General features: G+C 42.4%; 1 protein-coding gene across 5 annotated transcripts in view; it reads right to left on the reverse strand.

Moving 5' to 3' along the window:
- LOC149339272 (PHD finger protein 14) overlaps positions 1-16,203 on the reverse strand; it is a 34,525-nt gene that overhangs the window by 17,211 nt on the left and 1,111 nt on the right. For all 5 annotated transcript variants that reach the window (XM_089548030.1, XM_089548032.1, XM_089548031.1 and 2 more), the window contains exons 3-12: positions 12,716-12,936; positions 11,656-11,726; positions 10,429-10,484; positions 9,103-9,206; positions 8,158-8,213; positions 6,652-6,763; positions 4,945-5,039; positions 2,286-2,328; positions 1,385-1,516; positions 21-282 (exon numbers count right to left, since the gene is read on the reverse strand). In XM_089548030.1, coding sequence (XP_089404156.1) covers positions 21-282; positions 1,385-1,516; positions 2,286-2,328; positions 4,945-5,039; positions 6,652-6,763; positions 8,158-8,213; positions 9,103-9,206; positions 10,429-10,484; positions 11,656-11,726; positions 12,716-12,936 — 1,152 coding nt within the window. The remainder of the gene's footprint in view (positions 1-20; positions 283-1,384; positions 1,517-2,285; positions 2,329-4,944; positions 5,040-6,651; positions 6,764-8,157; positions 8,214-9,102; positions 9,207-10,428; positions 10,485-11,655; positions 11,727-12,715; positions 12,937-16,203) is intronic.

Consider the following 16,203-nt stretch of genomic DNA (forward strand, 5'->3'; position numbering starts at 1 on the left):
CAACGGGGTGAGGCTCTCACCCAGGAAGTAGCTGACGAACTCGAGGCTGAACGCGGGCGGCACGTGCCACTTGCGGCGGGCGTCGGCCACCCCCTCGGCGGCCAGGTGTGAGGGCTGGGAGACGCCCATCAGGTGGGCCTTGCGCAGCAGCTGGCGGCACGCCCACGGGCTGCTGGTGAGCAGGCGCGCCATCTTCTGGGTGGGCACCCAGGGCGGGGTGCGCTCGGCATGCTGCCGCTGGTACCGCTCCCGATGCCAGGCCAGCTTGCGCTCCACACGGGCCTAGCTCGGCAACACACGCACACAATGTCGTCAGAAACTGGGGCCATGACAACCATACACTGTTGCACTGAAACATCTCCGTGTGAACCCTAGCAGCGCTTGATCTCATGAAATGTGCATCCACTTTATGGACAAAAGAATACGGAGAACACATCACGAGCTAGTTGGTTTTCCTTCACAATGAAAACAGCGCAAACTTCACGAAGGATGCAGAAAGGGGAGACGAGACACAGGCGCTGACTAACAACTGGAATTTTATTGCTCTGACACATCGGTAAATATACTCAAGGCATCAAAAACAACAAGAAGGATAAGACATGAATCATAGACAATCGCAGCAGGAAACGAGCAGGAAATCATGACTGCTGAGCTGTCGAAAGGAAACGAAATTCCTTATCCAGAAGGGCCACGGATGGGGTGCTGACACAGTGGTCTTTTAGGATAGCGAGAGATAATTGAATCCAAAAAATTGCGAGCCTAAAAGACCACTGTGTCAGCACCCCATCCGTGGCCCTTCTGGATAAGGAATTTCGTTTCCTTTCGACAGCTCAGCAGTCATGATTTCCTGCTCGTTTCCTGCTGCGATTGTCTATGATTCATGTCTTATCCTTCTTGTTGTTTTTGATGCCTTGAGTATATTTACCGATGTGTCAGAGCAATAAAATTCCAGTTGTTAGTCAGCGCCTGTGTCTCGTCTCCCCTTTCTGCATCCTTCGTGAAGTTTGCGCTGTTTTCATTGTAAAAGAATATGCTCTGAAGCTAGGATTCCTGAGCCTTACAGCCACAATGCCTCAAATGCAAATGAACCGCCAGAGCGATATGAATTTTATCTACACATGTAATTGTTGTAAGCTACACAACTCTGAAAAGACTTTTCACTACACACCATAGAAAAATGTTCCTAAGTCTGCTCCAAACCACTGTTGCAGCTACAATCCAAACGGTTGATGTTACACGTTATTCAAGCACAGGCTAATGCATACTGCCTTCACACCTACTGGTACTCTACCCTAGAGAAAGGCCTCCGACTGATGCAGGGACAGATTTCGTGAGTCCGCAAAGAAGTGGCACAACACAAGAGGCTGGAGGACAGCCTGCGCACCTTCTCCTTGGGATCCTGAACAGTGGCCTGGCTTTTGTTGCGCGACTGCAGGGCCAGCCAGTTTCTCCGCTTGCTTCGGACAATCGCCTTGTCAGCATGCAGCTTGCAGTAGGCAAAGAATGGATCTGCAATCTGGAAAGAAAGAAATATGCCACAGACAGGCCCTTGGATCTTAAGCCTGGCACTTAGCTTTAATAAAGATGCATTTAAGAACAATTCATTACGCTGACTGAACTATAAGGCTCAAGCCTGGAACAAGCCCCCTGTTCGGCAGTCATTTCATTTTATTTGAATTAGTTTTGAGTGTTCTATTTTCACCAACGCCGATGAGCGTGCAATCTTTATCTGAGACAGCCACAGTCCCCCCCACCCTATACGGGGCGTACAGCGTAAAGCATAAAAACACAAGCGACAAGAATAGTCACCCAGAGATTATTGTTGCTGATGACAAACACAATTCAGGCAGCACAGCTGAGCGTTCATAACAGTAACCGGATTCATCTGCAACTGTTAATGGCACACATTCCTTTTTGGCAGGAGTTCCAGACGGAATACATACTTTCCATGGAAGAGCCCTTTACAAAATTAATCACAAACACCAAGTTGTGAGAACAAAGCAAACACCACTTTACTGCAAACAACGTAGCAGATGTTTCATCTTTGTGATGGTAAAGATCAATTTAGCCAAGGGTTTAACAAAGAGTGCGCACTCCTTGTTAAGTATCTTAAGCTAGCCGTCTAAATGTAACAGTAAACTACACTTAGCAGAGAATCGCAACTTTCATTTCAACAAACAGAATGCTTTGCAATTTTGTGAATGCTGCTTTAGCACTTTTTTTTTTGTGCACAAAAGTTCACCTGTCAATGGGAGACAGGGCAGGTTAGTAAAGGGTTCCCATACCTCCTCCATTGAAGCTTCTGAAAGCAGACCTTCCCTCTGAGCACTGTAAAGAAGCAGAAGCCACTATTAAGCTAAAGCTGCATGAAAGCAACGAAAAGCCATGTATTAGTTCAAATCAAAATCAACATAGCTGCCACCATAAAGTCAGCATGGCGGCATCAAAGAAAAAATAATGTGTTCCTTCAGAGAGAAGGAACACTCACTTCTAGGTTTTGCATGGCAAATATAGAGGCACTCTGCCAGAAGCAGCATTTTTATAACTAACAAAAATGCGTGCACTGTAGCTTCAAGTGCTGATGAAAGCAATGAGGCACTGTCGTTTATAAACCATGTTATTTTCACAATCTCTTGCCTTCATCGAAACAAAAGAGCATATTATCGCATATAAGGCAAGTCCGAGTAGACTTACGACTGTACTTGCTTCAGATGCCCAGTGTATTTGCAGGCTGAATTCCAGCCGACCATTTTTACGATGATTTTTGGCACGCGAATGGTACTCTAAATTACAAAATCGCAGAATGTCAGGAAAAAGCCAACCTCAGTACACCTTTGCAGAGTATTCTACGACAATTAGCGCTTCATTTTCTTCCTGAACTGGAAAACAACATGCGTAGGACATAGTCTTACAATTCACTGGTCTGGATGGTGGGCACATAAACACACATGGTGATGGACATTTCTTTCAGGTGCCTGCACACATAGCATGCGCATGAATACAAACCGCTGGGTTATACGACTGCACATGCAGTATTGAGCTCCAAAGAGACCAACACAGAAATCAGGCTCTGCCAGGCACTCCCTTTGAGGGTTTTCGTCTTTTTCACTGTTTTCTCTAAATTTTCTGCACCTACTATGCAACGGTTAAAACATTTAGTCTGCCTTAATCAATTGCTTAAATTGTCCTGTAGCAATGTAATACATTCATTTTAATGCCCTCTTAGTTGAGTAAAATTCATTGCACAGATCAATTATATGGTCAAATGTTTTAGGGGAATCCCCCAAGGTGGAGTAAATTTGTAATAAGGGAGTAATTACTCATTGGCATCCACCCGAGCGCAGCCATACGGCTACAAAGGAAAGCTATACAGCTTTCTCAGAAACTTCATAGTTAAAGAAAAATTCGTCCTGGTCCGGGGTTCGGTTAGCTCAATTGGTTGAGCTACTGCTCCGGTGTAGCGGTGGTCCCGGGTTCGAACCCCGGACCAGGACGAATTTTTCTTTAACTGCAAAGTTTCTGAGAAAGCTGTATAGCTTTCCTTTGTAGCCGTATGGCTGCGCTCGGGTGGATGTCAATGAGTAATTACTCCCTTATTACAGATCAATTATATATTTTTTTCATTTTGGCCTTCATTATTTCACAAATGCTAGTTGCATTGTGTTCTCGATTATTGATACTGACAGCAATTTTTTTCTTTTCTGTCACATTGTCCCATCTCAATCTGATTTCATACGAAAAAAAATGGTTAGCATGTTTTGTATTTATTATGCATTGAAAATACATCCTTTATGCAGTTTCAGCCTGTTGTTTATTATTTATGAGTGCTGTATGCTGCCATTAAAGGACTCCAAGACTAGTCAAGCTGATTTGTAAGTAGTAGCTTTTCTTTCAGAGGCTCCTTTCTCATTTGAGAAATAAAGAATGTTTTTGAATTTGAATTGAGCTGAAATGCTCTAATTCAAGGGCTTCCCCTTTGCAAACATTATATCATGTATTCAAGGAGTGTATGATGGGGGGCTAGTTGGTAATGCATGAACTTAGAACGAAAACCACGCAAAGGACGATACACAGGGAAGAAGTAGACAGGACGAGCGCGGACTTGCAACCGTTTATTGAAACACATCTTCCTTCCATCAACAACCCTACGCATGCGCTACAAGCAATCTCTATCTAATCAAGTTCAGGAACTTCAGTTCCTTCTTGTACAGATAGACCAAAGCCTCGCTTACACACTTATCGGCCCATATCTATCAATCTGCCAGGCTTCGATGACCTCACGTATTTTCTGGTCTTTGGCCCTTCCGATTATCTTTGTACGCTCAAAGAGTGGCGTGCATTTTTTGTCACACGAAAGACAGTGTTTTGGCAAATGCATGCCGCTGTGAGAGCCCAACGCGCTCGTCCTGTCTACTTCTTCCCTGTGTATCGTCCTTTGCGTGGTTTTCGTTCTAAGTTTATATCATGTCATAACACACTTCTTTCTAAAAAAAAAAGTGGTCAGTGAGACTGTCATCAGTCTTGCATAACTATTATAAATGCACTAATTCAAGACTGAGCTCAGGAGAAGAAAAGAAAAAGAAAGGACAACCTACCTTGTCGGGAAGTGTAGGTGTAAGCATGAAATTCTTCAGAGATAGTAGCTGAGCACACCACCTAGCTTCAGGCAAAGATGCTTTGAGGCTAAACACTTAACATGATGACCTCAAGGATACTTTTCGGCAGCTACTCTTCTGTTACTCAGTGAACTGTAAAACATGTACAGGTCTCTCCACCAAAGACTGCTCGATCAGCGCCACGACCAAGAGCCAGCTTTAACGCAGCTCTGCTTGCATCGAGGATGGACATACTTTGAACCCTGCCGTTCTGCTCCAGCCCACTTTTCTTCACAAAGCCAACAGGATACTAAACATGTGATGGTTAAAACGATATGCAGGTACCTACCATGTGACGTGGAACGATGCCTTGCACATGCCAGCATCGCAGGTAATGCACACTCCGGTGCGGCTGAGACGCTCATCTTCACACAGAACACATGACTGCAGAAAAAAAAAAAACAAGGAAAAATAGATGCAAAAACAAGACTGAAGCTTCTTAGACCGACATAAATAAGAGGCAAAGTTTTGTATGGCAACCTCAACTGCTGGCAGCACGACAGCGAGGACTTGTGAAAAATGCTAATTATTTCTATACAGTTTCGGTTGCCAGCCATCGAAGCGATTTACTGTGCTGTAGCTTCCACTGTCATTCTGGCAGCCCTATTCTATAAACAAGCACTTAATGCTTCAGAAGTCTGTGCAAGATTTCTGAGAGGTATCAGAAACAACCTTTCTCACAGAACAAAGATCTATGTCATAAATGGCAGTTTCATATAAGTACACCCGTGGTCAAAAGTTTATAGAATGAAATGTTAGCAAAAAATTTAACTCCATTGCTATTTTTGTATGCATCTGGAAAAGATATTATGCAGTTTAATTGTGACTGTGCAGATACGCCTTGGATGCAAAGAAATTAAATTTCTTGGGCAGAGTCGCCTTCAATAACTTTGGCAGTGGGCGTATGATAACACATTTATGCACCGGTGTTCACGGTCTGAAGCACGTGAGAAAAAAAAAAAGATAATCGGAACCTTCTTTTTTATTAATACTGTATTTACTGTTTACCACTATTTATTTTGGTGCATAGTGCACATCGTATCCATAAGACAATTTTACCTTATGATGTCATTTTAAAACCTTCAAATCTCGAAGCATTATCCAGTGCTCAGCTCAGCCTCACGCACGAGTTGCAGCTTTAGGGGGGATTGGCCTTTCAAAATGCAAAGAATGGCCAAAAATTTGTTTTTTTTGTTCCTATCATTGTATTTGCTTATATGCCTCGTTATGTATGCCGTCCTGAAGTTTCATTGCTGAAATCCGCCGAGAAGCACTGCAGGCTTCCCACAAGGTGCACAAGAGAAAAAATTTGTAGAAAAGAATGTTCTTCTGATACAACACTGAAACTCTGTACTTAAGTTTGAAAGTATTGATAACATGCAAAAAAATTTCACCAAAATCCATCAAAAAATAAGAAAGTTGGTTTTGAAAGCCGTGTCTCGCCCTAAGCCCCTAATGAAGACTTTTTTTTTAATTTGTATCAGAATTGTCATTTAGTACCTGTGCTGCCATATGTCGGCAAAGAATAAAAAGCTTTGGGCACACCCTACTCTACTTAGACTGCCAAAAAATACACGACAAGCTGGACTCGTTAAGAGCCAGAAATTACTTATGACGATCCTGACTCACCCAAACCTGCTAGGGGGCTAAGAAGGGTGCAACTCTTGGTATTTTTATATCTCTAGTAAACAGGGCTTCACATTAATTTATGTCTCAAGTGCAAACTACAGAAATAATGCATGCCATAAGAACCAAACAACACTATTCTATAAAAGCATGTTAGTTATTTTTTTCCTGATTTGCCTTGTACTAAATAGTATTGACCTTTGAGTTGCAACTACTGTTTATTTGCTCCTCCCTCACGTAATACCTTGACAGGTGCACCTAAGGATTAACAAATGATGAAGATGAAAAAGTAAGCAAACAATCTGCCTTCCAAACAAAAAGAACCAATAAAAAAGCCTAGAGCAGCGTCCTAGAGACAGCAGTGACAGACCTTGGCACCCCATCGAGAGTACGGCATCTCAAAGAGCGTCACTGGAGTGAGCTTCTCCACATTGCCAAAGGCCACCCCTGGTATGTAGAGGGCACAGACCAGATGCACCCACCTGAAAGACAGATAGATGGAGGCATTCATCGTGCTGCTAATGTCACAATGACTAAACAGTGCTGCCCTCACTTATTCAACAGAAAAACTACAATTTTGAAATCAAAGAAGAAGGATGGATAGCTGGGCGAGTTTGTAATAATACATCGTGGCAGGGAACAGCGCGAACAAAACGACAGACGAAGCAAGAGGACACAAAGGCGCGCGCTGTCTTTGTGTCCTCTTGCTTCGTCTATCGTTTTGTTCGCGCTGTTCCCTCCCACGATGTTGAAATCAAACCATTGCAACTTTGTACGTTCAGAGGAACCATTGTGTTGGAAAACACTGTGGGCACTACATGAGACTAAACGAGCATTGGTATTATTTGATATTGCTGTTTTACCATAAACTTTGCTAATTTAGTAGAATTCAATGTTCCTTTGGTGAAAAAAAAAAAAATTTTCTCACAGACAGCAGAATTTTTAGCAAACTTTCCATGCATACTGAAGCTCTGTATAAGCAATCACATGACTCCTCAGTATTAGACAATTAAGAGAAAAACTCTCTTTACACACAGCATGATGCCATAGATATAAAAAGAAAGGATGGCCTGTAGGCTAGCTTAGATATAGCAAGTCTGAAGGATTAAGGCAAAACTATTGTAAATGCAAAATTTTATACAATGCAGAAACTACAGGCAATGCAGAACAAACATACAGCTAATGCCTCATGTACACTCACTCGTGTAGTTGTGTGCTCGCTGAGTTCTCTAGTATAGGCGTTATCAGAAATATAGGTTTTATTTTCATAGCCACAACAGTGTTATGAATATTCTTATGTAAGTGACATGAACACCTGCAAAAATTACTGCAATGAAAACAGCATAGAGGGAAAAGCTGACTTCCCATTTCAGTGATGGGCTCTTTCAGAATGGCACTGCAACGCCTCAAAAGAAAATCAACAGCCAAAAGTGCTCTAGCATCACTTACTCGAAATGTAAGGACAATTTCATTTTTTTTTTTTCAAAATTTACAGTAAACTTAAATAGACCTGAAAATATCAAAAAGGTTGCTCACAGATAGGGAAAGAAGCCTGCAGTTATGTCATCCTCCATGGCTTCACCTCAGTTACCGAAAACCGAGCTTAGTACAGATGCAAGCAAGGGTTTGTGATTTTTTCCATTATTTTCCTTTCAGCTAATGGGTTTTTTTGTGCAGCTAGTAAGCCCCTAACACAGTAAGAATGAAAGCCAAAAACTGTTCACACCACAAAAGAACAGTAAACCGGGAAGGTTAGCACAGAAAACATGCAATTTTGTGGTATGCGCAGAATAGAAAAATAAGAGAGGTGAGAAAATACATTCGTAGACCAATGCACTGAAGGTAAGGATGATGGACAACCCTCAACTCAACGTACTTGCCAACATCCGTCTCCTTGAATATGCCTCCACTGTTTGGGCAAAGCTCACAAATCTGCAAGAACGTAAAAACAGCACAAAATACAGCTACAGTTTTAACTACAAGTAGTGAGGCAGAATGGGCTCAATAATAGCTGCAACAAAAGAAATCAACAAACTGCTTTTGTGACAGGAAGAAAACGAGAAAGTGCTAGAACAGCCTTGCCGGCCACACGTTAGTGCACATAATTGCTGGTGGTGCCATCTGTCAGATTTTATTGTCACTATCCCAATGCACAAGCTGTCTCCTCCCCAGCCCTATCCCTCATAGGGCATGCATATTGTTACACAGCAGTGACGGCAGTCCAGCAGCCAGGAAGACAATGGACAATGAAAGGTTACAAAAAAAAAGTTTTTTTTTAATCCTTTATAAGAGTGACTTGCGCCCCCTCAAGCCCCTCAAGAACTGAAGTCGGCAGCAACAATACCAAGACTGCTTGGCAGTCATTGAAGAAGAGAATCATCGCTGCTCTAAGCGAATCAAGTTTTAAGAAAAGGTCTGGAAAGCATCTCCGTGAGTGCAGGTAAAATCATTCCAGAGAAATCTAGTCTTATCTTTTATCACAAACAAAGCTGCGTGCTGGTTGTTTTGAGCATGAACAAACAAATATTATAAAGTTTTGCAACAATATCAATACACAAAGAAAATTTCGATCTTTGCAGGCATGCCCAAATTATCTCATGTAGAACAAATGGGCCAATATGAGCTGCACTGTACAATGAATGTAAAAACTACACAACTCAAATGACCTGAGATGTGCCAGCAAGCCTCAAGCATAAACGGCCTCACCATAGGGCAAGTATTTGTTTCCGAACACCAATGCATAGCCATGCAGCAGTAGGTATGCACATTGTGCAACTAGAGCATGGCACAGCAAATAAATGCAGCAGAAATGCGCACTCACTGGTTCTTTCTGTCCAGCCCGACATGCATCACAAAACCACGGCTCTGTAGAGCTGGATGAACCTGTGCTCATGACTGAGTCACTGTCCGTAATACCATAGCAACCTGAAAAAAAGAGGACAAAAAAAGGAACAACGGTCTCAATTCAAAGCAGAATTTAAAACTTTCAAGTCTGCCTCCCACCAGTTTACCAAGTAGCTTTGCAGCTTTTATATTATATACATGCAGTCAAGATCTTTCGGGTTGCTCTGGAAACCACTAAAAAGACTGAACAGTGCAAAGGCATGATAGAAGGAGAACAAAGGATTACTGTGACGACTAACAACCATATTTTATTGGGCATGGGCAGAGCTAAGTATGCTTGACAGACAACAAAAGCACAGCAACACGAGATCAGAGGCAGAAATTCTATTCTGGAACACATCACGTCCGAAGGGGTGGCGATTCATTTGCAAGCTCCCTTCCACTCTGTTTTCTTTAAAACAATACAATTTCTATTCCAGTGACCATTCTGTGCACTTTTTTTTTTTGCTTTGTAATTCCTATTAAACACACATATTCCTCAGCAGCTCTGCAGTCCATTGTTTCTTCCATTCTGTCAATGCTCTGCAATTATTTTGGACCACAAAGTGGCAAGCCTCCATCAACATTCGTCCTTTAACCCCTTCAGTGTTGCGTTTTTTTCTGGGAATGACGCACTCACAAGGAGGAAGCAGTTTCAGCAGCCCAAACAAAGGAAAAGTAAAAACGGCAACTTGAGAACGAAGGTGAATGAGAGAGATAGGAGAGTGATGCAACAACCTTGGCTTGTGTCTGATAGTGGCGAATGTGCTCTGTAAACTTGACGCCCCGGGCGAAAGAACAATAAAAACTTCTACAAAGTTACAACAAATGTTTTAATGAAGAATTGCAAGTGTGGGGGTGCTCGCGCACAGAGCAACCTCCACTCCTTTCGTAAGCTGAGCGCGTGGTGCTAGCGCCAAGCGACCATGCCACCGCTCGCAAGAGAGTGGGGGTGGCGCAGTTGCTCCGCAATCCATGACCATAACTGACAAACCCAGTGAAAAAATGATAATACATGCTTCTAGAAATATACTACAGATGGCGACACCAACCAAAGAATGCTAGCTTTGCGTTCCAGCGCATAGTTTTGAATGCAGAGCGGAGAATGTATGAGTACGTCAATGACACTGAAAAGGTCGAAAACCTAATTCAGCAAAACCACTGCACTTCCCAAAGCTTACAGCACCAACACATTTACCTGGACCACTGCAACAAATGCACATAAAAAAAAAGGCTGCCAATGGCCCCCATTCTTGGCACTTACCTTCATGAACAGACACGCTGCAACAGTCACACTCCACTATCTCATCATCTTCCACACTGCAATTGAGAAAGAGAATTGACCAGCAGAATAAGGCCTAGCTGAAAGAGCAGAATGCTGTGGTCTTGCAGCTACAAGTATCAACAAGAATGAAACACAGTGCACAAGTTGTACATACAAGCATAGCCCAGTGACCTGCTATACAGAGCTTCATACAGGAACCTAACAATGCACGTCACTACTGAGAAAATCACAGCAAAACGCATGAAGTCATAATTTCTGTGATGTGATGCAAAGGCTTCAAAAATTTACCTACTAAAGAACTACCCGATGCATACTAAAAGCTATTTGGAAAAAACACTGCCAGGTAAGAATTATGAGGAACCTTGCAAGGAATTAGGGAAGGACAGTTTCCTGAATATAGCGTATGCAAATCACTGCTCAACACTGAAGTAAACTTATTCTGATTTTGAATGAGATGAATGTTGGTTAAAGTACTTTTAAAGAGGAAGCCTTTAATGCCTCATCGTTGTAAGCAGGAGTTGTCGACAGAAATGTCACGCTTTTCAATTGGTCGAAACGGTCGTGACGTCACAGTGCGCGAATTTCAAACCATGCTAGTAAGGGATCATATAGTGATGCTCCAAGTGGGACTGAGATTAGTTAATTGCTTAATTACCCAATTAGCCTAATTAACCCTTCTAGTCAGGCCAGATAAATAAATAAAACCGAGTAGAAAATTGGTCCAGTTCGGGAATCGAACCCCGGTCTCCAGAGTGTGAGACGAGAATGCTAACCACTCCACCATACCAGCTCGATGGTTTGGAAGGAACAAAGGCACATCTAGTCAATAAGGTGTCATATGGTGTCTTGGGTGTCTTGGTTCACTCCCATCTTTCCGGTGAGGTTTAGGTGTCCACCCAGATATGTGAGACAGATACATTTCCTTTCCTCAAAAACCAATTTACCGATGAGCAAGGCGTACAGCCGAACGGTTGATGGTTGATGGTCTTTGGGGCCGAACGGGCGATGGCATTCTATGGACTCCCTGGCAGCGTTGCAAGACGCTGTCGCGTTTCACTCTTAAGAGGCGAAGCCTAACATCTTAACAACGCATCAGTGACTCAAGCAGCAACTTAAGACTTTCGCCTCACCGCACTTTAGGTCAGCAAAGTGCCCCCCTGAATTTTTAATACACAAGCAAGAAAAAGAACGGCAGAAAAAACATACCTTATGTCCCCAAGACAAACAGCGCAGATGGTGATTTTAAGCTTCAAGGATGATTCACCTTCACCTGATATCTGCAAAAAAAATAACAAAAATTATAAGAAGAAATACACCACACCTGCATGATAGCTCATGGCTGACAACAACACACAACACACATTAGTTCTTTGATAAAAATTCATTGAAATGCTCAAGCCTGCTGCCCATACCAAGCCTGAAGCATAGGGATTGCAAAAAAAAAAAAAAAAACAACAGTTAAATTATTCACTGGTGTGGAAGAGTGCCACTGTAAATGAGAGAGAGAGAGAGAGAATACACTTTATTGCATAGCCTGCATGTTGGCGACTAAGTTGGCAGCGGGCTTGCCGCACAAGGGCCAGCTAGTCTTGTAGACGGCCTGAGGCAAGACAAGCACTCTGTGAACTAGGGGGGTGGTGGGTAGGGGTAACGTGGCGACTGTATGGCTGATGGGCATTCAAAGAAACAGTGGGAGAGGTTAAGCAAACAAGGGAAGGGGAGTGAGGGGCTCGTTTTAAATATGAGAGAAGCCAACAGCCACAGAAACCAAGGGGCACAGGGGATTTTTTTTAACTAATTTATTTATTTTGTGGTGTTGATCAATTTATAATATTACTGAATACGTTATCGCTTAAAGCTAATGGATTAGAAAAGCAGAAGAAAAAACAACCACATGCCGCCGGTGGGATCCGAACCCACGACCTCCGAATTACGCGTCCAGTGCTCTACCGCTGAGCTACGGCGACGGCTGTCAAATCTTCTGCTTTTGGGGGTGTTTATGTTTACAAATAACCTAGCCTTGGGAGTGTTCACCAGCGCCACCCACGTTCTTAAGCGGCGGACGTGGAACGTCCTGAGTTACCGCTGGTGTGCCATAGAACGTCATCGAATGGCGAGGGTGGAAGCTGTGAGAACCCTCTTATGCCTCCTATGGCGTCAATGGAGAGTTTGTAAAACAAGCAGTAAGTATGCAAAAAACGTTTTTGGGAAACTACAAGAAGCTAGAGGGTGCCTACCGAGTTATGAGCATGTCATTACCACTCACCCTCTGTCTTGCCTGACTCTGTCTTTGTCTTGCTCGCTCGATGAGGTCCCCAACTATAAGTTTGGGGACCTTCTTTGTTTCCTCCGGCTCTGCGACACCATTCGCCACCTCGGCTGGGGAAAACTTCTCTTCTGCCTCTGAGGCATCTCTGGACGACTCGTCATCATCGTCGTCGTCATCCATGTTTTCAGAGGTATCACCCTGGTCATCGGATTCCAGGTCTGCAAAGCAAAAATGGGTTAGCCCCGCACTGTAGTGTTGCAATGCTGGTGGTAATGTGGCATCTGTGGAACTCGTTAAAACAGATGCTTGGGCAAGTTGGTAACTCATTTTCACCGGAACAGCGCGCACTAAGACACGGACACGAAGGGAGACACGACACACACGAGCGCTGACTTTCAACTGGTGTTTATTGTTTGGAACGAGGCATATATACAGTTCCAACAACACAAGGAAAACAAACTATTCATTCATAGATTCATAGTCAATTCATGCATGTCGCACTGAACAAGGACGATAACAACATTATCATTTTCCCTTCGCTAAAAATGCCAATTCTTTAGAACCGATCGATAAAGAGGGGCTACTGATGCATGCGTCTTTAGACCAGGCAATGTGCGCTGCTTCGATTATTTCGCGTGTTAATTGGTCACTGTGTTTACTTAAAATTTGTGTGCGAGTGAAGTCACACACAAATTTTAAGTAAACACAGTGACCAATTAACACGCGAAATAATCGAAGCAGCGCACATTGCCTGGTCTAAAGACGCATGCATCAGTAGCCCCTCTTTATCGATCGGTTCTAAAGAATTGGCATTTTTAGCGAAGGGAAAATGATAATGTTGTTATCGTCCTTGTTCAGTGCGACATGCATGAATTGACTATGAATCTATGAATGAATAGTTTGTTTTCCTTGTGTTGTTGGAACTGTATATATGCCTCGTTCCAAACAATAAACACCAGTTGAAAGTCAGCGCTCGTGTGTGTCGTGTCTCCCTTCGTGTCCGTGTCTTAGTGCGCGCTGTTCCGGTGAAAATCTGTGGAACCCAACAGCGAGCAAGAGAAAGGCCCTGCAAGCAGCTGGTTCAAGGTTCTATGGACCACTGCTCTTAAAATGACTTTGTGACACTGTAGATCAAAACTGTAGAGGACATTATCAGTACACGATAAAATTATATTGAATGCCACATTTATTACTTCCCTAAACAATTATGACGCTCACGTGTTAACACTTTAAAGCACTTTGTGCACAATAGTGTACACTGCTAACAGCCTTTTCTCAAAGTGTGCTCTACCTAGCACTAATTTCTTTGTTTCAGGTGAATTTAGCATCCTTAATATTGCAAATAGGATTTTCTTTTTATGCCAACTAGAGAACGCAGCTCATAATATTTCTCGAAACAGTAAGCGTGGCAACACATTATTCGTCATTTCTTGCCAGACTTTGACCCCTGTAAATTTCTAGCATCATGTCCATCTTTGAACAAGAAAATGATTCCATGATCTCTGGGGTGATGATTTCACAAATTCGGGTATATTACTATAGCAGCTTCCAACTATTTTGACAGTTTCTGAGAAATTTTGTACATGCATGCGAAAAATTAACCAACGGCGTGTTTAGTGGGAAAACTAACAAACTGGCTTTCCTGAGGCTTGCACGTACTAAATTATTTAGCCAGAAAATTAAGTTTTCAATATTAATGATAATTTTAATTCTGCCTGCAAGGGTTGAGTTAGATAAAGGTAGCTATCAAAGTAAGTTAGATTACTGCAAAAAAAAAAATAATTCCACGAGGACCTAATTTTTGCATTTTATTTTGTGATTTGTGTACAACTCGCAAAAATTGTCCCAGCAAATAATTTGGGAAAAATGTCAGCATATAATTTGGCAAAGAACAATTTTTCTTGAGAAGAGGATTCTGTTCCAGTCTTCGATACGCATTTGATGCAAAAGAACGGCGCATGCCAGAATTCACGGAGTATTAAATCTGCACAGCAGCTCTGTGCACTTTGAGTTCACAATGCGCTCCAGTAAGCCATGATGCGTGAGTGGGTTTCATCATGCTTGCTCTTAAATGTAACTTTACGTCTACTTCACTTGGTCCTCGCTACAAGCATTGCTTAGGCACGTAGCATAGCACTGCACAAAACTTCCTCACAGCAGAGGGTAGCACTAGGGGTCTGCCATTTCCCTTCAGGAAATTTAGTACGTGGAATTTTTAAAATGCGACTTTAATCACATTCACGAAATGTGGACCTCGTAAACTATGTCATATAAAGCATTTATACTAGGAAAGCCCAAGCTAATAACCCCTACTGTCTGTTGATTCTTGACTACACAAAACTGTTGTCGTGTGCAACTGCAAAATTGAGGTCACTGATTATGAACCAGTTGATATCCACAGTCATAAAGTAACTCGTTAGACTATAACGAGTTCACTTTTAGTGCTACTAATAGCTGCTTCTGTGCAAAAATAAGCGAAAAGGAAGCAAAAAATGGCAGATACGACTATATACTCCACACAAGCATGCATTTTTTTTGTGCGTGCATAAGAAATCACTGCATCATCAATGTGCACTTCCCGCATTTCAGAGCATTCAAGACTCTCAGCACTGCTATCGCACTAAGCGATAGCACGGCCACTACTGCATCAACGCATCCTTGTCATTACACTTTCATTTTAATCTTCACCCTTCTTCATGTCTTTATTGTGCTACTCAGCTGCACTAAAAATTCTAGGAAACAGCGGTGGCTTCTGGTGAAGGAAGAATGCTGAGGGAAGAGAGGAGGCCTCAAAAATAAAGAAAAGATAAATTTTGTTTAGTTAAACGCTACTTATTCGAAAATGAAATATCTGTAAAATTGTAGCTAGAACCTTCGGGTATGCAAAATAACAGTTAGTTAGTTATATGGGGTTTTATGGCGCATAAGCAACTATGGCTATCATACGCCAAGCACAAGGTTAGATGATATGTTAAGCGTATAGAGGTTACATTATAATAGATTTAAAACACTGGCTTTCTATAGAAACTTACAAACGAGTGAAAACTCGACAAGTGTTTGCTCGCCTAAAAGCAATGCGGGATGAAATGGAATGTGTTCATTGTAAAATACCTTAAAAAATTTTTTTCGAAGTTCTTCGAGATGCGAACAAGAAATTAAAATGTGATTTACTGTGAGCTCCTCACCACACATTTCACACACAGGTTTGTCTTTTTTTGTTAATAAGAAGTTATGGGTGATGTGTGTGTGACCTATGCGTAAACGACATAAAATTACTTCGATAAAACGCTCTTTATGGCGGCATGATTTCCATTCTTTTAAAATGGGCTTTATGGTATGCAGCTTGTTGTTTCTTTCATTTTCCCAAGAAGTGCAAAAATAACAGGGACGAGTTACCTTACACATTTTGTCACCAGGATCACAAGCAAATGGCTGGTTTCAATGAATGGCAGAAGTTGGGATATTGGCATCGTGGACAGGACTTG

The sequence above is a fragment of the Amblyomma mixtum genome, chromosome 6, assembly GCF_055824585.1.
Source record: "Amblyomma mixtum isolate Tamu chromosome 6, ASM5582458v1, whole genome shotgun sequence".
Classification (NCBI taxonomy): domain Eukaryota; kingdom Metazoa; phylum Arthropoda; class Arachnida; order Ixodida; family Ixodidae; genus Amblyomma; species Amblyomma mixtum.